Source organism: Triplophysa dalaica, chromosome 24 (genome assembly GCF_015846415.1).
Source record: "Triplophysa dalaica isolate WHDGS20190420 chromosome 24, ASM1584641v1, whole genome shotgun sequence".
In the NCBI taxonomy this organism is placed as follows: Eukaryota; Metazoa; Chordata; class Actinopteri; order Cypriniformes; family Nemacheilidae; genus Triplophysa; species Triplophysa dalaica.
The window spans coordinates 9,119,027-9,142,436 of record NC_079565.1 but is presented as its reverse complement, the minus strand read 5'-3'; the positions used below and the strand labels follow the sequence as shown (position 1 = coordinate 9,142,436).

Here is a 23,410-nt window from a genome sequence, read left to right as displayed (position 1 = left end):
GATCATTTCATAAATACTGTGTGCTTTAACCCAAAACTCAATGTTGTAAATCTCTGAGAATATCTTAGTAAATTGTCAGTCATCGTTAACTTTAAAACAATGTCAAAGCCATGCACACTCTCTTCTGGCCCACGTGTCTATTGTTTTTAACCATGGCTCGTAACATATAAGAGCATATAAACAGATTCTTCACTTTACAGTTTTGTTTGACAGAATGAACATATATATATCTCATAAATACTGAGTAATAGTTCTGAGGGTGACATACATAATATGTAATTATGTTGTGGAACCACCCATATTGTCGTTGCTATTATAATTCATAAAAGTGATTAGCATCACATTATGATTTTATCATATACTGTGTATACGGTATGTTAAACTATGTCTTGACATTAAAGCGTTTCATGTTTACAAACACAGTAGGCTTTATGTTGAACATCTGTGTAATGTGGTAACTTTTTCTGTTTTATAGTGTTATTTACATGAATGGTCATTTTGCACAGCAAACTTATCCATATACATTGGTATTATCGACACATATTTAACGTAATACTTGTAAGTGGGTATGTGTTAAATGAATGTGTGGTACATTTTAGGAGCCCGTATCCTGTGATTAGTGGTGGAAACATTTTGGAGATGGGAAAGAACATGTCACCAGTGAGTTGAAGGACTTCTGGTAATTTCGGGACTGCAGACTCAGTTCTTGCCCAGTACTCTAATATGTTTTGCTGAATAAACCCATGGTTTAAGGTTAGAGAGAGGGTACAAATGTTTTTATTGGAGTGGTTTTCATAGGAAAGGGTTAGGTCTTATGGCAAAACTGAAAAATAATATTGTTAAATGCTGATGCTCTTAAACCGTTTTTCCACATCAAAGTGTGACTATGAACTACAAAAATACATGACTGGTTAAAAAAAGGTTAGAAATGTTAGGAATGCATAGCTAAACAACAAATATCTTAATTTAATAAAGCAAATTCTGCAATCCAAACAATTGTTTTCTTAAAAATGTAATGTAAATGTCAAAAACAAAATCACTGTTTAACAAAATATTATTGAGAAGCAAAATTACACATCCAAAATATTGGTCTATTAGTAACTGCAAACATTTGTTGTGCTAAAATACATTTAAAATACGCAGTACTGCTCTCTGTTAAACATGACACAAGTACCAACCTACCCGACTACACAAATGTGTATATACTGTAGTACTGTATTGCCGACTGTATCTCCGACAGAACTATATGTGACACTGGACAATAAAACCAGTCTTATGGGTCAATTTTTCAAAGATTTTTACACATTTTCAAAGCTGAATAAATAAGATTTCTATTGATGTATGAGTTGTTAGAATAGGACAATATCTGGCTTAGATACAACAGTTTAAAACTCGGGAAACTGAGAGATAAGAAAAATCTAAATATTGAGAAAAAAACCTTTGAGGCACTGTCCACTCACAAAAATAAAGTTTTTATATATTTAAGGTAGGAAATTTACACAATATCTTCATGTTACATGACATTTAGTTACTATCCGGCAGATTTTTGGCATAAAAGAGAATTAGATCATTTTGACCCATAAAATGTATTTTAGTCTTTTACCAAAAATGTTCCCGTGCTACTTAAGACTGGTTTTGTGATCCAGGGTCACATATGTAAAAGCACTGAATGACCCCACACTCCCTTTTATATACTGTACATGCGGATGTTTCTTCCTTAAAACCTCCCGGCAAGGGGTCTGGAGGTGCTTGTGTTGGATATGTCTGTTTCACCCAAACCTCCAGGAATTACTCCTTCTATGGATCAAGTTCCAAGTTGTGTTTCTGATTATCCTGGGCTCAAACCTGCAGCTGTGAGGTGTGTCTCTGTTATGTGAAACCATTCCTTGTATTCCCATTTTCTATGTGTTCAATGATCTGTAATGTGCCAGGTTCAACAAATAACATAAATGTGTATAAATATTTAAATCCTGCCCAGAGCTGGAGAAGAGGGAAAAATCTTTCCAGCTTTAAAGTCGAGAACCAGTTAATCTTAAATTAATGTTGGTCTTAGAATAAATGAACACAAAACCAAAGTTTCAATATTGAAAATCAAGTTACCACATTGTTTGTTTAAACCATAGTTTTGATGTGACACTGACTGAACAGTCATATACCTAATTTCTCCTAAGAATAAATGTTAAATGTTAATGGTAACACTTTGTGCTTTTTAATTTAAAATGAGCACAAATCCAAGTTTTTACAGGGTTTGTAATTTGACTGTTTTTATATTGACTAGCTGAATCACAATATCTGGTCTAAATAAGACATCTTGGTCTACCAACTGCAACTTATTTATGAGGAAATAGTTGAGCATTGCCAGTAAAGCAGAGTACGGATAGCACTCACTAGGGTAAACTCAGCGGTCACAAAATAAGATGCTAAGCTATTAAGTGTTAGAACTATTCAGAGTCTTCAGAAATGTAACCAGTGAAACAATTATAAAACACATTCATAAAATATAACCATTGTTTTGACAAAGAAAATATTGTTACTTATAGCGTAAACATGTTAAAAATATTTAAAACACATGCACATTTGTTTTAGTGAGTTCCCCTAAAAATGAAAACATGCATTTACTTGCATCGGTTTTGTCTGTACAAGGAATGGGTGTCGGCATTGTTCGGTTACCAACTTTCTTCAAAATATCTTCATTTACTGTGTATATGTCATTTTAAACCTTTATGAATAAAGTAGGTAACCGAACAACACCGGCACCAATTCACTTTTACTGTATGGACACCCAACCAATGTAGGTCAATGGTGCCATTTAACAACATTCTTCAAAATATCTTCTTTTGTGTTCTGCCAAAGGAAGAAAGTCATACGGGTTTGAAATGACAAGAGGGTGAGTAAATCATGACAGGCTTGTTATTTTATACTTTATCCTAACTGAGATATAACCTTTGTGACAACTACCCAGTGTAACTAGTCACAACTGCAAAATAAACCAGACATCAGTCTTACAGTATCAGAAACTTAATGATGAGGCAAAGACCCAAGAACACGATGGCAGACAGACAGGAAAAATGCAGAGACAACACAACCAGCAGATATCCCAAAACACCATTCCTCGTGTGGGGGGCGATGGGCTTCGCTTCCAGAGGCATCTCACAGTAGATGCCGGTCCAGCCTTGGTAACACTGGCAGGTGAACTTTTGCTTCATATCCAGGATGTCGACGTTGTTCAGGTGGCCGCTGACGTGGAAGCGCGGTCCACGGATACCTCGGTTGAGTTGGATGTTGAAGAAACGAGGGTTGAGGTGCAGGTAGGCCCATGAGTCCAGAGTCTTACGGACACATTTGCCGTTTTTCTTGCACAAGGCTTTGCTGCACAACTTGGCAGCCGAGGTCACGTTGATCACATAATGACCCAGTGGACCGTCGATGTAGTTCTTAATGGTTAAACAGTTTTTCTGCAGAAGGACAAATACAAGAACTTTATTAAGTTTTTGCTTGTGTGATATCACAAAAGGGACGCTATGATGTCCATGACACTTTGGTTAAACTCTTAATAAAAGTCATTTTTGAAATATGGCAAAAAATGTCAAATTACAGAAAACGACTGGAAATTTACAAGGTTTTGTCACGTAAATTCTCATTTATTTTTCTGGCATCCCGACTTCCAGAAAATTACCATTTTTATTTAGGCTTACACAGATGTAGCATAATCTTCTAGATGTTTAGCTGTTGAGACGCCAGATATTTCAGAGCGTCCCACTGTTAATACCAGCTCATCAGCTTAAGTTTATATCGGTTAATATCAGCTCAAGCTGATTAAAATTGGGAGCAGATGCTGGTCTCTAAGTGGATCTAAATGTTTTTGGTTATGGATGCTAATTTTAGCAACTAATCTGAAAAATACACCATCACATCACATCCAAGAAGATTTGATTTTGAACTCATTTTATGGAGAGAATGATGAGAGTCTGGCTTATAAAGATCATGAGCACCTCAGATCTTGAATATTCAGAAGACCCCCACAGGACAACTCCAGCGGCCCCCAGCGCTGCACTTTCTCCTATAGTGTGGATCAGGTCACTCTGCGCAAAATAATATTTGTATGTTAATGTAATATAATATAAAACAGACTTCAGGGGATAAATCGTCCAAAAAATAAAATTCTGTCATCATTTACTCACCCTCAAGTTGTTCCAAATCCAAAACATGTGTCAATTTCTTTGTTTTGATGAACACAAAGAAAGACATTTGGGAGAATGTTAGCAACTGACATTCCTGGGGGATCACTGCCTACCATGGAGAAAAAAGTTGTTCTGTTTAACACAAAATAAGATATTCTGAGGGATTTGCTTTGGAAATTCTTCCAAATATCTTTGTATGTTTTCCACCAAACAAAGAAATGTATACATATTTGGAACAACTGGGTGGGTGAGTAAATCAAGACAGAATTTTCATATTTGGGTGAGCAATCCCTTTAAGATGAGCAAGAAACCAAGTTGTCTACATTTTGTAGTTGAGGAAAAATACTGGTAGAGTAGATGCCAAGTGTCTTTAACTTGTTGAACTTGGATTTTTTTTGGGGGGGGGGGTTGTGAGAGTTTGGAAAGGACCAAAAACTTGTACTCGAACTTGGGTTGCCAGAAGCGTTATTGTGCAATATGTCAACATACAGCCCACTTGGCTACTGGCACTGACTCACCCTAGCAAAGTTTCTTTTTAAAATGTAGTTGTGATGCAAAAAGTTTTCTACTAAATTACTTATTTTCTTTTATTTGCATGCTTATATAGAATCATGAATCTTATATTTGCATGCATCCACACTAAAAATATGTTGTTTACCCAGCCTTATTTATTTAGGTTTAAGTTGTTAAATGTATGTTTGTATAACAAACATGATTTTTATATGTAACTTTCGGATTATTCAGACTTAAATATTTGTACTTGATGTGACTTAAATTGTATCTTCTTTCAAGATACAGAACTTAACAATTACAGTTATAAATGTAAACTTCCACAGCCAAAGCTCTTCTGAACAAAAGTAATTACAAAACTAAAGGAAATTACAAACTCTTCTAAAGCTAGAAGATTTAAATTCACACATTAGCAAATGTTTCCTTTGACTAAAAAACACATCAAACAACACAAAAAAAACCCTGTTAATGCAGTCTCACCCAATGTATGCCGGGAACTTGAAATCCTCTGCCCAGTTTCAACTTTTTTACACAACACAAATTATTCAAGAAGTCCCAAGTTGAATGGATTCAATTTGATGACTGAACATGAAAAATGTAATGACAACATTTGGAGCAAAAAAAAGGAGCAACAAATCTTTTTTCAGTGTACTGTATCATCGGAAAAGATCGGGTGGTTAAATTTGAGAGACCACAACAATACTTTAGACCTACATGTAGCCGATGGCCTTGAGCCTGTACCATCACAATGAACATGTGGAAGCTATTAGTCGTAACCCGAACTAGTTATAATATGTACATTATTGATGTATTTCACCGTCTAGGAAAGGCGGGTGGTCCCATCTAACTAAAGACAGGACTGCAGACCTACTGCAGGGTTTGATGTGGAACATTCCTCTCATAATTAGGTGACAGATGAGTGTTTAAGCATATCTCTGGCATTTAACATCATGTGGAGGAGGGTGGCTAATGGGCAGGGTCTGTCATTCAAGTATTTGACAAGTGATTTAAACAATGTGTGCTTGAAAGTTTCCTGCAGACGCCTTTGTCAGTAACGTTGTTGAAAATGTGTTTTCAAGTATTTGGAAATGCAAAAGTTGATAAGAACCTTTCAGGTGGTTTAAAGGTCCAGTGTGGAAAGTGTCTGTTGACAGAAATGCAATAAAAGATACATAACTATGTGTTCAGAAGTGTATACAGACCTTTACATAATGAAGTGTTATGTTTCTATTATCTTAGAATGAGCTATTTCTATCCAAATATACCGCAGGTCCCCTTACATGGAGGTCGCCATGTTGTTTCTACAGTAGCCCTAAACAGACACGCTGCTCTACAGGGAAATTACATAATCTTAATTGGTCAAAGAAATGAAAACATGAAAACATCCTGTGTCAGTCATCGCAGTGCTTTGAAGGGGAAAAGGGGTGCAGTGGAATGAGCCTTTGGTTGCAGTTCGCAAATTCACCACAAGATGCTGCTAAATGCCATGTACTAGATCTTAAACAGTTCTATTGATTTGATTTTGCGTAACATTTCAGTTTGATGTCATTTGAATTCAACGCATGGAAAGATTAGTACATAATGTAACCTGCAATCTCATGTTCCGAACAGAGATGGCAGTATAGAGGTAAAAGGTACAGACTGCAGCTTTAACTTTTCTGAATTGTTTACTAAACACTTGCAATACTCTACTCACTTCTGACAGAACGTCAAATGTGTAGGCATAAAAGGGCCTTGAGTAGACGAAAACCGGCAGGGTATAGTCATTCCGAGCAATTGAGGCAATCCGCATGGCCTCCTTGACGCGATAGTGCACAAATTTCAACGTGTTGGGTGAGGACTTGAGCTCATAGTCGAGATAGATGGAAGGAAAGAGGGCTGTACTCCCCTTCCAAAGCCACATCAGGTGGTCATTGCGTACATGCTCAACATTAGGACATTCTCCACCGTAACGCAATGGATGCTGCTTGTAACCATAATTGTAACAGTCAGGAAAGAGATAAAAACCCCAGAGGCCGTGCGGCCGACGACTTTCAGCCAGCAGAAGTGTGGTGTTCATGAACTCCAGTCCAGCTTTCTCAAACATCTCCTTGGCTTCATTCTCCACCTTGCTTTGCGGCCAACTCGGATGCAGTTTCCTTATAAGCTCCTTGGACTTGTTCCGGTAGATGTCTTTCAAACCCCAGTTGCGCACCCACTGCGGACGCCAATTTTCCCAATCGATGACGCCCAGGCCGTGAAAGTCCTTGAAGGGGATGAGCTTATCGATGTCTGCTCGGGCTTTGCTGAGGTGTTTGCTCAAGCTCAAGTTCTGAGGAAGGCCTCCGTTGATGGGAATTCCAGAGCTGGTGTAATAGGGGTAATAACCAAGGCGGCTATGGTAAAAGATAGTCACATTGGGGCCGCTCAGGGTCTCGTTGTGGTTAGCAACAATGTCAAAGACGCTAAGGTCCAAATCCACCTGGCAAGAGCAAAAGACATGATAGAGTTACATGATCTGAACCACAAATATCATTTTCATTATTTGGACCACACAGATTTAGTTATGCTTGCTAGATTATCGACACATGTTCAACCTTGAATCGAAGACGGCAGGATTCAGTGGGTGCGTTCCACAAGACCACAAACGGCCGATTGGGCAGCAAAGGTGTGCGGGCCTGTTTCATTTGGCCTCCCCGGGCAACAAGTAATCCACACAGTGTCACCGCTAGAACGCCAGCCAGTGCCATTGCATGAGTGCCTTCATAGATCAATAAACCCTCATTCACAATCTGATGAGATCTGAGAGAAAAAAATTCCATTGTTGAAAATACATAAGTCTACAAGTTTTGATACCAGTGTCTTGACAATATTAATATATGGAGTTATGCCATTCCAATTTTTATCAGTTTCTCCCCTCTTGAAAATTACACATGTTACATTAAAATTCCTTTCTAATCTCTGAAATTCCTCTCTCAGGTTGGAGTGAGATTGTATACACAACGGTGGCCTGGTACGTGAAATCGGCTCTGCAAGCCTTTTTCTTTTAATTCTGTTTAATTTAAGTCTTCTAAATTTAACTAAATAAATGAAACAATAAACATTTCATTCTGTTTTAACGCATACTCTAATCTGTTCTTTTTTCAGAAAGAATAATATCTGAAAAGACAAATAAAAAATGTCTCGACGTTTGTATGGGTGTGTCACATGAAATAAAGGCTTGTGTAATTTACGGTAGATGGGGACGATCTGCATTTCCTCAAAGTGAACCTCAAAGCTTTTTCCAAAAGCACCAGCTCAGTGAAGTCATCAAGTCCTTTCATGAACCACAATCATCAACAGTGCCCAACCACAAATAAGACCCCCCAAAAAACACGACTAAGACATACTGGCACACACAGAGACATGCTTAAAGAACACGAGAACCAAGTTTTCTATCACTTTTTATATAATTAAATTGACTCATTTAATCCAGATGACTGAGAAGGTGCAGATCATCAACTTTATGCCTTTTGTCTTGTATTGCGAAAGCCTTTTTGTTTTTTTTAATGTTTTTATGTTATCTTTTGTTTTATTTCATTATTTAGAATGTTGTTCAATGTAAACAAACAAACAAAAATTAACCAGAAAACTTGACCATGACCTTCTTTAGCACCAGGAAAATAGCGCTGTAAATCTACTGTAACCCCTTCAATACGAATATGTACAGTGACTGCAAAAACAACTTCTGTTATGCTCTGTGATAAACGCAGAACATTAACTTCATATTGTAAGCATGTGTGTGCAACTGAAATAAATAAAGATGTCAAGACCCTTTAGAAGCCTGATGCTGCAAACATATAATACATGGATCTCTAACTTACAACATGATTTTCTGGAAAAATGGAGGCAGACAGAAATAAATGTAAACAGCAGCTCCTACTAACCTTCAAACACAATAACATTAGATTGGAAAAAAGTTGTCATTTGACTTTCCAACATTTTAACGTTTGTGACCTAATACTTTTGACAGTAGTCCTAATCCTAGTGCTGTCCGGAAGACTCCATCGTGTCCCTGTGGCCTAAATCATATGTTTCATATGAAAGCATTTGTTATTTACAGGATTTATGTCCATTGTGCTCATTCTGTCAATGCGATTTGCATACGGCTTTGTTGCATGGGGGAAGAATGTGAAACTCGCTTTGCGTCAACAGAAGAAACTCATTTCAGAGTCTCTTGCCTGCTGAGGTCAATGTGAAAATGTGTTTGTAATTGCTGTTGGTCCCATATACTTTATGGAATAGACATGTTGGCAGGACCGAAAACATTCGGAAAATGCCAAATGCGAGTTGAAAATTGTCTTTGCTCGCCAGTGGACGATCATAAAATTCATAATGAACTGCATGTACTGTACATGTGAAGGCGAGTCTGACCCTCTATGATGTAAGTGACCTACAAAGTGTGTAGTGAAGAAAATATAATTGTCTTCCTGATTTAATCTGAATAAACTAATGTGCGAAGCGCAATATCGAATAAGCACCGTTCGGAGGGAAAATTTCTGTGGGTGATTTACTGTAGGTACAAAGCTATTTTATGCATTCTGACTTGACACTGTTACAAATGTTGGATTAATGCTAAACATTAGCAAAGTGTCAAAAAACGAGTTCGACGTACAACATACACACAACGCAAAATACACTCCCTCAGCAATTTTTTTAAACCATGGATTACTGTGACGAAACAAAGGTCTTATTTTCCTTTTCCCGGAAATTTTTTTCCTCCCATAAAGTTTGTATCTGAAGAAGGAAACTCTTACAAATGCATATGCAGTAAGGTCGGTCGCAAAAACAACTGTGTACACGCCTTTTCAGTGTGACATTAGTAAATATCGACAGTAGTTAGTTTTTTTACGACAAAAGAGTCATTTGCATTGCCGCAAGGTGTAAATCTGGCCCTATATCGTCATGTTTTTTTCTTCAGACCATATTTTCTTCAAACTTGTGTCACTCCAAACCCTTATGACTTTGATTTCTCCATGGAACACTACCGATAATATTTAGCATAATTTCTGAGAAGCTTTCTTCCATAAAGTAAAAGTGGACGGGGACTGGAGGCTGTCAAGCTTCAACATTGGTCACCATTACCTTAAAAGTTTATTTTAGACTTTTTGCTTTAAGTAATATTTTTATGAAAAGTTACCGAGTAAACTATTATTCCTGGATCTCTTGAAATTTGTTGGCGTGTGTAGTTTCTGAGTGATTTAAATATGTTTGTTCCCATGGGTCCATTGATTTTCAGGTCCTTATTCATCTGGACATGTTACGACAGGGTTGGACGGTTCCATTAAACAGGTTCCCCTCACAGTGCATAAATGAGAATAGTTGTCGAAAGCCTGAACTTCTCCACTCCTGATTAAAAAGGACTCGGTCTATAACCACATTTCCCACCAGGAAGCTCATCAGCAGTCCTCTACCTTGCCGTGTTATGTTATGTCACCTTCGATTTAACAGTTCAACTGGTGCAAATCCACATCAAATATCTTTTGAAACTTCACATCAATGTTGAGTTGATTAAAAATGTGCGCTATATCATTACTGTTTTGTACGTCAATGTCAGTGTGTAGATCTCCAGTTGGCATTGTGGGCGGATTTGCTCCAACGGGTTCCCAAAAGTTTTAATAAAAACAAACTCCTAGAACTAAAAATAAAACTGTATTCATTTTTACAAGTGACTCATCGACCACGACCTTTGAAAGCTGTCGGAACTTAATTCAAGAGTTGATAAATAATAAACACTGTGCACTCACCTTTTCCAGATTCAGATTTCCCAGAAATCCCCAGGTCCAGTTTAATTTCATCCAATGGGATTGTTGGTTATTGTACAGAATATCAGTTTATTCAGTACACGTCAGTATAATGGTTAGGGTTTGCTGTATGCATGTTGTTTATTGCATTGGCTCCTCCTCACACAAGCTTCTAAATAAATTGAAGAGCAATTAGAGATCCTTCATGTGCCAAAGCCTTGTGTGGTGTTTTTGGCGGTGTTACAATGAAATTCTTTTGCTTTTGTTGCATTCAGACTGAGAATGCTTTGTGCATGAAGCTTTTCAAGTTGCAGGAAATTGCTGAAGTGTAAAAGGTCAATTTACTGTATATTAGGTGTCTTTGAAAACTGTGTACTTGCCTTGTATTTCAACCACTGTAATGCAAGACCATTGTTGTCGTGGACAATAAATCCCCTAAAACAGACAGTTTAGAGAAACTAACGTTCAAACTACATTACAGGAAACCAATTCCTCAAGACCACCTGCTAGTATTTTTGTAAATGCACTGTTTTCGCACATGCATCTGTCATTAAGACATTCCTACAGCCTTTTAAATATGATACAAGATACCGTTTCCTTTGAACAGACGTGTTTTGGCAGGACTGATAGCCATTACAGAAAGCCTGATGCTGCATTCCTGTCAGTTTTTATCTGATTTTGTTAACCATACGGGGCAGGGAATGTGAAGACTAAGGGGGTTTGCTTCTCATCTTGCAAAACATAAAAATGGCATGTTTCACGAATATGTGGCTCTACAGAAAGATCAAGGACTGTTGCAGGTTCTCATGTAAGAGCAGCAGATGGTAATGATGTGTACAACACAATACAGAATAGCGTGTAACATTTCTGTATTTTTTATGTTCTGCCATAGAAGTGCACAAGTGAAACTGTTTGTAACGCATGCAGAATAAGTTCAAAAGCGTCATTTCTGCGCCACAAGTAGATGCACACAAGGACTGGAAGAATGTGTTCTTGTTCAATCTCTTTAGATTTTACTGGAAGTTTGCGAGAAGACTGCGTGATCACATGTGACTTTAGTTTCTCTAAAATGAGTTTGGAAACAATGTCTGGTTGAAGGGAACATTGAGAAAGAACATCCTAGAAAGCCTACAAACCCAAACCCCAGACAGAGTCCATCACTTACCATCATTACCAAAGAACATTGTCATGTGTTAAAGCGTTTCACTGCCACTTGGTGGTCAGTCGAAAAAACAACACTTGACTATCAGTAAAAAACAAATGAAACAGGACCTTTAAAATGAGCATCAAAGACTAGAAAAATAATGTAAAAAAACATAATTTTCTGCTTCAGTTACTCTCATAGATATCTAGACAAGTTCACTGTTATGAAAATGGAATTCAATAAACCCGTACTAGCAATTGTATAAAATTAAAGTGCTTTTAAAGGCCTCATAAAATTTGATAAGCAATCTGATCTGCTATTTGCTTATCTTGATTATTATATTGAGCCCCAATTTAAGTACAGTAGCTGCATGCACACATTTGTAGTATCTTTTTGTGTAGGGATAATATCTGTAGTTGAAACAACTAATGCAAATAACAAGAATTGTTTTACACTGCATAATAAATCACATTTTGCTCAAAGTTCTTTGTTAATGTTTTGTTTATTTTAATCAGCCTTAAAATTACACAATGGGCAATTGACATCAGAATTCATATGTTCTTAAAACAGTAGAAAAAGACAAATACACCATTTGTCGATTGCACAGACACACATCGCATTACAAATTCCCAGCACTGATATAAAGTATAATGATGGCCCATCATTGAGTTGCAGTCAACATGAATGCTGTACCAACCATTGTGTGTTATGAATATTAAAAATGGTTTCATCCAAGAATATTAAAGCTCCTTATTAAATGAATAACTTAATTAAAGTAACTTTAGTGTCCTTGTTTTTAAAGCCCTCTTGAATTAAATAAAGTTTACTGTGTTACCACCTAAAAAAATGCATTTTAAAATGCAAACGGATTAAGTCAAATACTAAATTTTTTAAAAAATTTTTGGCAGATATCAGATTTTCTGTGTTTTAGTCGTTTAGAAACTGAAATCTCTTTTTGAGTTCTTCAAGCAGCTTCTTTTTTGATGTTTCCCAGTTGTCCTCCCAACCTTAAATAAAAACATTTAATATTACATGCAAATATTTTCAAACTTAAATGTAGTTTTAAAAAAGCACTTTAACTAGTAAGCACTATCAGGATGTGATAGTAGTATTTGTAAGGAGGCATGTGAGAGCTCACCTGGACTACAGCAGGTGAACTGAGCAGAGAATGTCGCTTTGGCTCCGAGGGCTTCTTCAGTGTCTTCAAACACAGGCTGCGTTAGCTTCTGCTTTATAAACCACTCATTTAAACGGGTTCTCAGAGACGTACTGTCTGAATCTAGAGGTAAAGAATGACATGTGAGATCATACATTTTTGGTCCTCTTATAATGTTATTGAAGATTAGACAATTTAAAGGAATTGTGGACCCCAAAATGAGTCAATTGAGTTGAGACGGCATTTACTGTTCTTTTAGGTAAATATGGTCACATCCTCCGTTTCATATTTTGACAGCAATTAATATCTAATTATATAAATAATCCAAATACAGTATACTATATGATATAGAGTAAAATGATATAGCTCTGACCGGTTTTCACCCCCAGCAGGCCCAGTATGCGTAAACTGAGATGATTCCGAGCAGCTTTCTTGCTGCTTTTGCATGTGCACTTGACTGTATGATCAGTGAAATTCAGCTGGATGGTGGTCTTCACCAGCGACCCGTCCATTGAGATCACTGGATCTTTCTGATCAGCCCCCTTTAACATGCAGCTCAGTTGATCCTGCACTTTTTCGGGACTATTCGCTGCCGTTAGTGATGTAGAGACAAATAAAGGTGATAGTGAACCTAGAGCTTTCTTGAGAGCAAGTAACTTGGCGTCGCCCTCCGAAGGCCCTAAAAAAATGAGGACACATTGACTTGCTGAAGAAATGCAATATGTTTCCAATGCAGTATAGATTAAATAAAACTAATAGTTATGAGAACATACATTTTCACTGCAAAATTGATAAGAGACAACTACTAACCTTGTCCCTCATAGGTAAATCTGTAAGTTATGTTCTTCAGTGAGCAACAGAATGGCTTTGCAGAACCTTCAAAATCTTCCTGAGGAAGGGCGAGAGATTTCTGAGAAAAGTGCTGCTTTACTTGAGCACTGGATGTCTTTTCATCTTGAAAAAGAGATAAAGAGAATCTTTAAGGTTAAGGAGCATAGATGTTATAGATACAATGCTCTATAACACTTTAACCAACACGTTACCTATACTACGTTCAAAAATTCCCATTGCGCAGCCAAATAACATGTAGGTTTTGCGAATGGCTTCCTTCTTGGTGTCGTAGCCTTGTTTGTTTGTAAAAGTGAAATTTTCCAAGTTGATTTCCACAGTACATTTGAAGTTCTCATCATACTCGATGTTCTCGACCTTCACCTGTGGCGGTGTGAGATCCCAAACGGTGAGCAGCATGTCGATTTCTGAAAATATTTAAAGGCAGATGTACAGTAAGGATGCAGGTGCAGATAAAAGCCAATTTATTTAAATGTATAACTTAGGCTGGGGCCACACCAATTTTTTTTTTTTAATCTTTAGAGTTTTAAACGGTGGGACACCACAAACATGAGGAGAAAACATCCTAGATAGAATCATTTTGCTCCTCTAATGTGTGGTGCGCTGTGATGTGACGAGAGCACACCAAAAACCAACAGATTTTCAAACAAATCCTTTAACACAGGAAATCTTGCAAATTCTCTCGAGATTTCAGAATAAGTTATTTATTATTTCACTGTAAGCTTTGTTTATTATATATGTGTTCAATATAAGCAAATGTGTAAACATTTATTATGTCATTTTAAAAATATTATTCATCGTTGAGAAATTGCTCAAGCAGCGTTGTCTAAAGCATTTAAGGTGGCACAGCACTAGATATAATTTTATTGGAAATCAAATATTGTTGTATTTATATCTTCACACTAATTGAAAAAATACAGTTTTGTAAAAAAATTGCTGCTGATATTATCACCAGAAAGAGTCTACTGGCTCCACTGGACCTTTATATTCAGTTCTACCTTAAAGCATCCGCAAACTCGGACTCCAACCACTACTTGCACACTGCCTGTTTTTTATTGAATTTTTTTAGTAATTGCGATTATAGTGTTTATAATGCTTTTGGAAGAATATTGACATGATAAAGAAAATGGTTTGTTGAAGTAATGACTACGGTTGTTACACTTCCGTCAGCTGGCTTTCTATTTGGCTATTGTCTTGATTCACGTGACAATCTACAGAGTTCTTGTGCGTTTGTTCTCTGGGTTTCCCCCACACATCAGGATTTCGGATCGTAAATATACAACATGAATATTTAAGATTCGCGATCGGGGCGGCTCCGATTCATTCACTCTTAACACACATCACACCACAGTGAAATCTGATAAGATAATCTTTAGGGCCGTTTATGATCATCGTTTTGGTTTGGCCTCAGCATTAGAGATATTGATTCAAACACTTAGAAACACACTGTGAATATGCATGGGATGTTTTCCTAAAGATCTCTATTTGAAGAGGTTTTTTTTGCAAAAACGAATTTGTCAAAAGTCATGTTACTATTTTAGTATTACTTGGAATGCACAATAAAAAAGATGATTTTTGAAGTTGTCTGTTTTTGGAAATGAACTCTTTTGTTGTTGAAAATATACAATATATTGTAACTTTTGTAATTTATTTAAAGCAAAAAAAAATTATGCCCAAAAACAAGTGAAACCAGTTATTATAAGTTGAGCCCAAGGATACGATTCTGTGTTAAAAATCTGACCTCATACCACATAAAGATGAGCAATCTTTCTGATTCATTACCTGAAGAATCAATTCTGTTTTTTTTTCTCTGCAAGTCTGGAGAACTGGAATCTTGAGGGTCCAACACAGAAGCAGGAGCACAGACTGACACATGACTCTGACGTGATGGGAGATGAGATGATATGGTGAGGACTGAAGGTTGTTTCACTGGTGCCTCACTGGTGGTGACGCACACTGCAGAAATAATGTCATTTAGATATGAAGAGATTAATTCCTTTTCTGTATGTAAATAGACACGACAAATTTGCTTCAAAAATCCAACTCACTGTTTGAAGGTTCTGGGCTGGTTCCTCTAGGAACGTCTTTTCTGTCTGTGTCATAAACAGGAGCGCTGAGAGCATGTGTTTCTAAACTCTCCTTCAGAACACCTATAAAGTTTTTCTCAGTTTCTGATATTGGACCACGGTTGAGGATTTTTGATAAATGTTTCAGAGCAACTTTAGCTGCCAGTTGCTCTGCCTGTTTTTTCTTGGTGCAACCGACTATGATAAAAAACAATAGTCAATAAATTAAAACAAACGCTTTTGGTGAACCTAAAATAAATAGTTTAAATTAGAGAGGCACCGATACTAAATTCCGATACCGATAACAGATTATTCAGAGTGATATCTGCCTATATCAATTCGGAAGATTAACTTTTTATTTCTTAATTTATAAAGACTTTTAATATTGAACATCAAACTGGTTATGTTTCTTCTTTTGATTGACGGGATATATCGGCCCTGATCATCAGCTGTTTTTAAACGGCCGATAGCCGTTGGTGTGAAAATGTGCTTTAATCAAACAATACCGATATTGGCCGATATATCGGTGCATCTCTAGTTTAAATACTGGATACTTGACATTACCTGTGTCATGAAAAATAAAAGGGCCGCTGAGTCTCAGTTTGCAGATGGTTGTGTCGTCGTCATTTCGAACAAACTCTTCTGCCGGGTTTTGAAAGCCATGTTTGTTGAAATATTCCAGAATGGCTGACTTGTGTGTCTGACCTTTTTCAGAAGCAACAAAAACCAGGTTACATTGTCCAAGAATTCTGTTTTACACAAACTGTGTATCTTATTTCAAAACAAGCATTATTTCAAGATTCTACACATGCTAACTAGTCTGACCTTTTTCTTTACCTTCACTTAAGGCATCGATGTGTAAATGTTGCCATAAAACTTTATAAGCTGATTCACTTGCTTCCTTCTCGTTCGAACAGCATCCATCCGATACAATTTCTCGATCAAGACTCACAGTAACTTTACCAAAGTAGGTGATACATGTTGCTGTAATATCAAAATAAGATTTCACGTTTTCATCTCAGAACTATGACTGTGCACTGTTATTCAACACTGCAGTTAACTTTATTACCTGATATATTATCTGAAGAATCAATTCTGGCTTTTTTACTCTGCGAGTCTGGAAAACTGGAATCTTCAGGGTCCAACACAGAAGCAGGAGCACTGACTGACACATGACTCTGACATGATGTGGAGATGCTGTCAGGCTGCACGTCTGAAGGCCGTTTCACCGATGCCTGTGTGACACACACTGCAGAAACATTCCCGGTCAGAGAAAAAAAACTTGTTTTTCAGGGTTTGAAAAGTTATAGATGCATGAGTTTGAACTAATTTCTTTTAAAACCAATCTCACGGCTTGAAGGTTCTGGGCCGGTTCCTCCAGGAACGTCTTTACTTTCTGTGTCATAAACAGGAGCGCTGAGAGCATGTGTTTCTAAACTCTCCTTCAGAATGCCTTTAAAGTTTTTCACATTGTCTGATATTGGACCACTGTTGAGGATTTTTGATAAATGTTTCAGAGCAACTTCAGCCGCCTGATGCTCTGCCTGTTTCTTCTTGGTGGAACCGACTAAAGTACAAATGAAACAATAAAGACAACACCATCCCAATAGCTTGAAATAAATGTTTTTTCAACATAAAATAAATTGTTTAATCAACATAAACGAGTTGAAATCACCTGTATCATGGAAAGTGAAAGGGCCGCTGAGTCTCAGTTTGCAGATGGTTGTGTCGTCATCATTTTGAACAAACTCTTCTTCAGGGTTTTGGAACCCATGTTTGTTGAAATAATCCAGGATCGCTGACTTGTATGTGTGACCTGTGGTGGGAAATAAAGCGAGGTTAGTCGTGCTGTTATAAAAACAAAAAACTAAAACGGATTCATTTGAAAATGAAAATTCCAGCATTATGGAAGTGACATTTTGCGTTCTGTCCAATTATGAGGTATATGTACCGTTATGGATGTGGGAATCCTGATAATAGCAATTACCCAACTATGAAAAATCATGCACTAAAAATAAAAAAATGCATTAAAAAGAGAGTTCATTTTTTTCAGTGACATTTTCACGGAATTGCCCACATTCTAGTCTTTTGTTTTATTGTAATAGATAACAATTACACGTGACCTTCATAACGCTTAATATTTAAAAAAGTTTCTGCTCAAGAATAAGTAAAAAATCAACAAAAAACAAAAAATCAACAACCTCCAAGTGTTCATTGACACACTGTATATGTGATACTGTATCTTTGAACCCTGACCTAAGCTGTTCATACCTTACCTTGCACTGGACCCACAACATCTTGTAAATGTTTCCATAAATCCTCAAAAGCTGATTCAATAGCTTCCACCTTGTTTGAATAGCAGCCACCAGATGCAACTTCTCGGTCAAGAACCACAGTCACTTTACCAAAATAAATCCCTGAAATGTCAATGGAAAGAATAAAATACCCCATTTCATTTCAGTAGAGCAATGTGCGCCACTGTAAAAAAATCTGTAGGAATTACAGTATTACTGGCAGCAGTTTGCCAGTAACTTACTGTAGATTTAATTTACTGGCAACAGTTTGTTCAAAATAAATGAACATTAAACAAGTCTTTAACTTTACAGAAAAAAATATAAATAACAGCCTCATACAAAGCATTCTACAGTAATCTAAGTACAGTAAATTACTATAGATCTATGGTAAATTACTGGCAACTAGCTGCATAACTACAGCTAAATGTTTTACACTGTACGGTTTACCTAAGGAAGGCAGTAATGTTGAACTTGATGGTTCCTCTGTATTATCAGCCTGCAGGTTCTGAAGAGCAATGTTTGCTACCTCCTGATGGGCAGCTTTACTGCTGTTCCACACTCTCCTGCCGAAAAAAGTTTGTCCATTGACCTCCACCTTAGCCTTATAACCTGCACAGAGAAGTGAAATGAGTCCCTGACTAATTTTCTTTTTCTAAATTGAAAGTGAATTTGCTTTTCCTGTGTATTATTTCTCATTATTAATATAAAGTGGATTGATGATGGATTTGATACCTTCGGGTTCTCGCTCCTCTGTAAATACAGGCTCTGGCCAAAGCTTTTTACGGGCAAATTCAAAAAGATGATTCTTGTACTTAAGAGGTTTGTCAGAAAGCACTTGATGATCTGTACACGGCAAAAGATTTGCATAAGACAGAACGTACATTTAAACAAAAAATAAGTTTGTGGGGTAAATGGGAAGTAACTGAAAGAGCCTTATTAATCTTCTACAAAATTCTAAAGCTCATGTCTTGTCTCGTCCACCTCTTACTCACCAGGTTTCTTCTGCTCCAGATGATCCACTCTTTCCGTCAGGTGGCTTATCTTCTGCTCATGTTGATCTACTTTCTCCTGCATCTCTTTAAGTTTGCTGACCTGCGGGCCAAAGTTCTCCTGGAGATTGTTTTGGTCCAAGAAGTCCAGGAGGTCTTGCGATTGTTCTTTGACACATTTATCTTGATTCCCTTCGAATTGCAAGAAAAACTCTTCCAACTTATCCTTCATAGCCTGCTGTTCACGATCTAGAACTTTCTGGATCTCCTTCAGGTTCTGAATGTCTGAATGTGTTCTGCCGTCTACTTCACAAGGCGGGGCTTGGCTGAAATTCTTGTCCAAAAGGTCGTTAAACTACAGAAAAGATTACAAAACTTAAAATGTAGATACTAACATACTATATGAACTGAAGTATATATATATAAATCTCTATCTCTGCGTTAGTTTTACTAAACCCATCCTTGTTCACACTACATAAAGAATGCAAGCAACTGAATTAACGTAAATTCTGTCAGCTTTACTTAACATGTGTTTGACAGGGGGATTTTCAGTTCCCAGCATGCAATGCGAAAGACTGTATTTAGGCAGTACATTTTGAAGATTTGTGTTATTTTAAGTGTTTTTCAGTAAAGAAAAAAGACTTGTTTGTGCTTAATGTTTCTTTATCTGTGAGGTTTAAAAGAGTTTGTTGTATTTTTTAGTTTTAGGGTTGGCATTGTTTGTAGTGTGGTACATTTGCTTGGGTTTATGCATGCCTCTGATGTTTATTGCATCATTGAATGAGCTTTAATTGTGCTAATGCCAGTACTGATATGTCTCTCATCTGATTTGCTCAGTGTGTTTTGACTTGCACAGACTTAGTAAATCTGTATATAATTTATGTATGACAACAAAAAGTACCATTGAGAAGGATAAATATTGAGTTTAATTAACTTAAAATAAATGCTACAATCAAAATGGTTTGGATTTACTCAAAAAAGTTTGTCAACATTACTTAATATTGGAGCGTGGAACCACTTGACGCAGCGTTTTTAAGTAAATTCAACAAATCAAACTTTGAGTGTAGATAGTGTATACCATACTTACTGTAGTATTCAGATTTTACGTAGATTCTATATCAAATTGGACAACAGCATACTTTATAGAGCACCTTAACCCAAAATGTACCCAATACATTTGTAGTGTCAAAATTATTAATTATTTGTTTGGAAATTAAAGTATTTTCATACAAAACTGAACTAAAGACACAAATGATCCATTGTGGTTTCCAAGAAAAAGTGCAGCATACTATTTAAAATGATTATGATTCCCCTTCTGTGAAGTATTTAGGACATGCTAGTATTCCATTTCAAGCATGTCCTAAACATAGCCTGTGCTTAAAAACTAAACTTAAATTATTTGTGTGAATTTTACCTGTTCTATCTCCTTATCCAAGCCTATCAGTTTTGGGACTCGTTGCTCAAGTTTTTTAGCCATCTCCAAGACCTTCTTAAGATGTTTTTCTCTGTCATCATTGCTCATTTTGAAGTCGGGTGAGTGCATCACTTTGTTCCGTACACCTATGACCTTATTCATTTAAAGTAGAGGACAAATGTGTTGTTATCCGAAACCCATTTGAAATTTTTAACCACCATAACAATAATGCTGACAAGTGGTGTTGCATACTGTGCTTAGCAACTTAAGCTTAAAGTTGAATATGGCAGTTGAAAAGCAAAAATCTAGAAAGGGGAATTTTACAAGACTTACCTGAGATATACAGTCTTTTGGGGTGTCCTTAAAATGTTTGCAAGACGTCATTAAGTTAAAAATGGCAGAAATATCAAACTCGCCAAATGTACAATGATCTTTGTGTCCACGTGACATATATGCCTGCGTGCAAAATATGCAAAACATATGCAGTCAACACATGTTAATGTAACAGACATTGAATATATATGCATAGGAGATTATGTTATAATTAGATCCTTTCCATATACAACAGTGTTTAACAGTAATGAGTGGTGGTACCTTGGCAACTTCCCACTTATTTGTCGGCCATAGTTGTGGCCTGCAGTTTTCCCAACATACATTAGACTTTGTAGCATGATTGGCAAAGATCTCATTCTTCCAGTCATTACACAAGGCGCAAAGACTTTCCAATGGGTACAAGAAAAGCTTAATTTAAGAAACAGATAGAAACCATTAGATCTCACCCTTTTTGACTTACCTTCCAATGGGAATGTCCACAAATATATTTGAAGCCGGGGCCTTTCTATGCAATACACGGCTTGTATAACTAGAAAGAGATATATATATATATATACATATATTTATATATATATATACAGCTTTATAATGCAATATAACTATGTTTGCTATTGTGAAACACCTAGTATGTGCACTGATGTTCAAAATCAAGGTCAAATTGTTTCAGTGCACTCTACCAACTTGTGATCAATTGTTTGTGATTCTTTGTTATTTATAAGGTCAGTATGGATAGATTTTTACTGAAAGAAATATGTAAAAGTGGAAAAATCTTTTATTATGTTATTTTCCTGTATGCCTAAAACATGGAGGCGTGGTTATCTACAAGGTTGTAGACTAAAATCCTCCCAAATACAAAAGTAATGATAAATATTATAGCATTATATTCAATACAAGAAGAGTTTGGTTCCAAAATGACATCATTTTCAAAAATCATGTTTTCTATGATGTTGTTGTTTTCTTGTGTTAGTTAGCTGTATCAAAGCCAACCAACTGCAGTTTGATAAACGGATTCATTTCATTGTGGTACAAAACTCTTATTAAACTTATATTAAATAGTAATAGCAGTGGATTTCAGTAAATCTGCATGTGTATCATTTAAATACTAATAGTAAGAGATCATGTACTGTTTAACTCATTATTAACTAATTTAACAACTCTGCCAATATATCTTTTTATAAATAAATAGTTTACATTTACCTTTTTATTCTTAAAATAGCAGTCGCTTTTGCAGGTTTTTTCTGCTGGTTTATTTGCCAGCAGAGCGGTGTGATAGGTTTCGGTTTCCTTTTCGATAAAATCCTCCATACGAATCCTCAGGATGGAAAGACTCTCGGCTGTTTTTAACCAGTTTTTATACTTTTCATCACCAAAGCGTTTGAACGATTTTGCGTTGGTCATGTTCGATTGTTAAAAATAACACCCCTGATCAAAATGCTTTGTTGAAGGCGCTGCCTTTGTGCCCAGTGTCAGATAGTCAGCTGACTGCTACAGTTCCCGGATAATCTTAATATTGTAGTCGTTTTTCCACTTAACTGATACTAAATATACAGATAAGATGTAAATATAAATTGTAATGCTCGCATTCTAAATTTACTGTGGTTTGAAACCAACCAAAAAGTTGCCAATATACTCATAACATCCCCAAAATACGATTATTAGTCAATTACTATTGTAGATTTTCTGTATAATCTGAATAAGCAGTGCCTCGATATGATCGTACTTACAAAATTATCTTAAAGTTTACAGTAGGTGGGCGTGTTAGTTGAAGAAAAATGCCGGAAGCGAATCGCAATATATTAACAAAGACCCCGTAAGCAAGGTCTTCGCACTCCAAAGAGCTTTCTTAGTAATATAAAACCAAATCCAGTCTAAATGAATGCGGGAAACGGCCCACAATCTTTAAAAGCGCTTAAAAGAGCTTATTTTTTTACAAATTAAGCATGTCATCAGCTGCAGCATACAATTTGTCTCTTAAACTCGAATTATGGCAGCAAATTGGCTTCTTCACAAGCATTGGTACTTTTAGGAAGCCTTTAGCGATTGATGATTGGCTCCTTCCACTAGAAGGCGGGGCTTACTGAACGTTGCACTTTTCCTAATTCATCGGCACCGTCTTGTTAATATCAACAATCTTTGGTACTAAAGGAGCGACACAGTTCTTGAAAACATCGAGCGTTTGTCGACATCTAGTTGTGAGATGAGTGTAATGAAATACTTTATAAGCTTGTTCAACGGGAATTTTGTTTTATGTAATGGATAATATACAGATAGCCAGCCAGTCATTATCCCAAAATAAACGTGTAGAGCAAAGAACGTGCAAAGCATTCTTGCTGTCTAGTTTTATTTCGCAGCAACGCTGTATATAATAGGCTACATGATCCCGCATAATACTAAATGTATCATTTGCTTAAGAATCAGGGAAATACTATATCTACTACAGGTAGAAAATAAAAGAGTTAACTTGTGTGTTCTTTAAAAGTTTGCTTGTTGTATCAGTAGCTGTTGAACAAGCGTCAGAGTGACAGAATTTAAAGGACCAGGTGGCCAATGGCAGTTTGGTCTGCTGTCAAAGATAATTCCATCTGTCTCTTTTTCCTTTTTCTTCCATCATGTGTTTATTGTTGGGGAACAATGTGAACTCTGTCCCTGCTGGCTGTTATATAAGGGCGTACAACTATTAATCACGTATTAAACGTGTAGTTGCAAATAGTG

At 36.6% G+C, this 23,410-nt stretch overlaps 2 protein-coding genes across 6 annotated transcripts; both read right to left on the bottom strand.

Annotated features, from left to right (window-relative positions):
- Positions 1-3,002: 3,002 nt before the first annotated feature.
- hyal6 (hyaluronoglucosaminidase 6) lies at positions 3,003-7,420 on the bottom strand. Its single transcript, XM_056740238.1, has 4 exons — positions 7,268-7,420; positions 6,388-7,152; positions 3,993-4,082; positions 3,003-3,455 (listed from the first exon to the last, which is right to left on the bottom strand). The coding sequence occupies exons 1-4, from the start codon at positions 7,418-7,420 to the stop codon at positions 3,003-3,005; spliced, it is 1,461 nt and encodes a 486-aa protein (XP_056596216.1).
- A 4,660-nt stretch (positions 7,421-12,080) lies between these two features.
- si:ch211-91p5.3 (uncharacterized) lies at positions 12,081-22,604 on the bottom strand. Of its 5 annotated transcripts, none has more exons than XM_056740516.1 (20): positions 21,896-22,604; positions 20,960-21,106; positions 20,699-20,821; positions 20,366-20,518; positions 18,955-19,306; positions 18,695-18,805; positions 18,410-18,571; positions 17,945-18,085; positions 17,344-17,484; positions 17,020-17,235; positions 16,738-16,917; positions 16,506-16,652; positions 16,233-16,373; positions 15,651-15,866; positions 15,385-15,558; positions 13,797-14,009; positions 13,564-13,707; positions 13,127-13,432; positions 12,736-12,876; positions 12,081-12,604 (listed from the first exon to the last, which is right to left on the bottom strand). In XM_056740516.1, exons 1-20 carry the CDS (start codon positions 22,094-22,096, stop codon positions 12,525-12,527), a joined length of 3,489 nt encoding a protein of 1,162 aa, XP_056596494.1. In that variant the 5' UTR covers positions 22,097-22,604; the 3' UTR covers positions 12,081-12,524. The 5 variants fall into 5 exon arrangements, with proteins under 5 accessions (XP_056596494.1, XP_056596496.1, XP_056596498.1 ...); XM_056740518.1 differs by having other exon boundaries at positions 20,960-21,227; positions 21,896-22,036; XM_056740520.1 differs by lacking the exon at positions 20,960-21,106 and adding an exon at positions 21,145-21,227 and having other exon boundaries at positions 21,896-22,036.
- Positions 22,605-23,410: the final 806 nt, after the last annotated feature.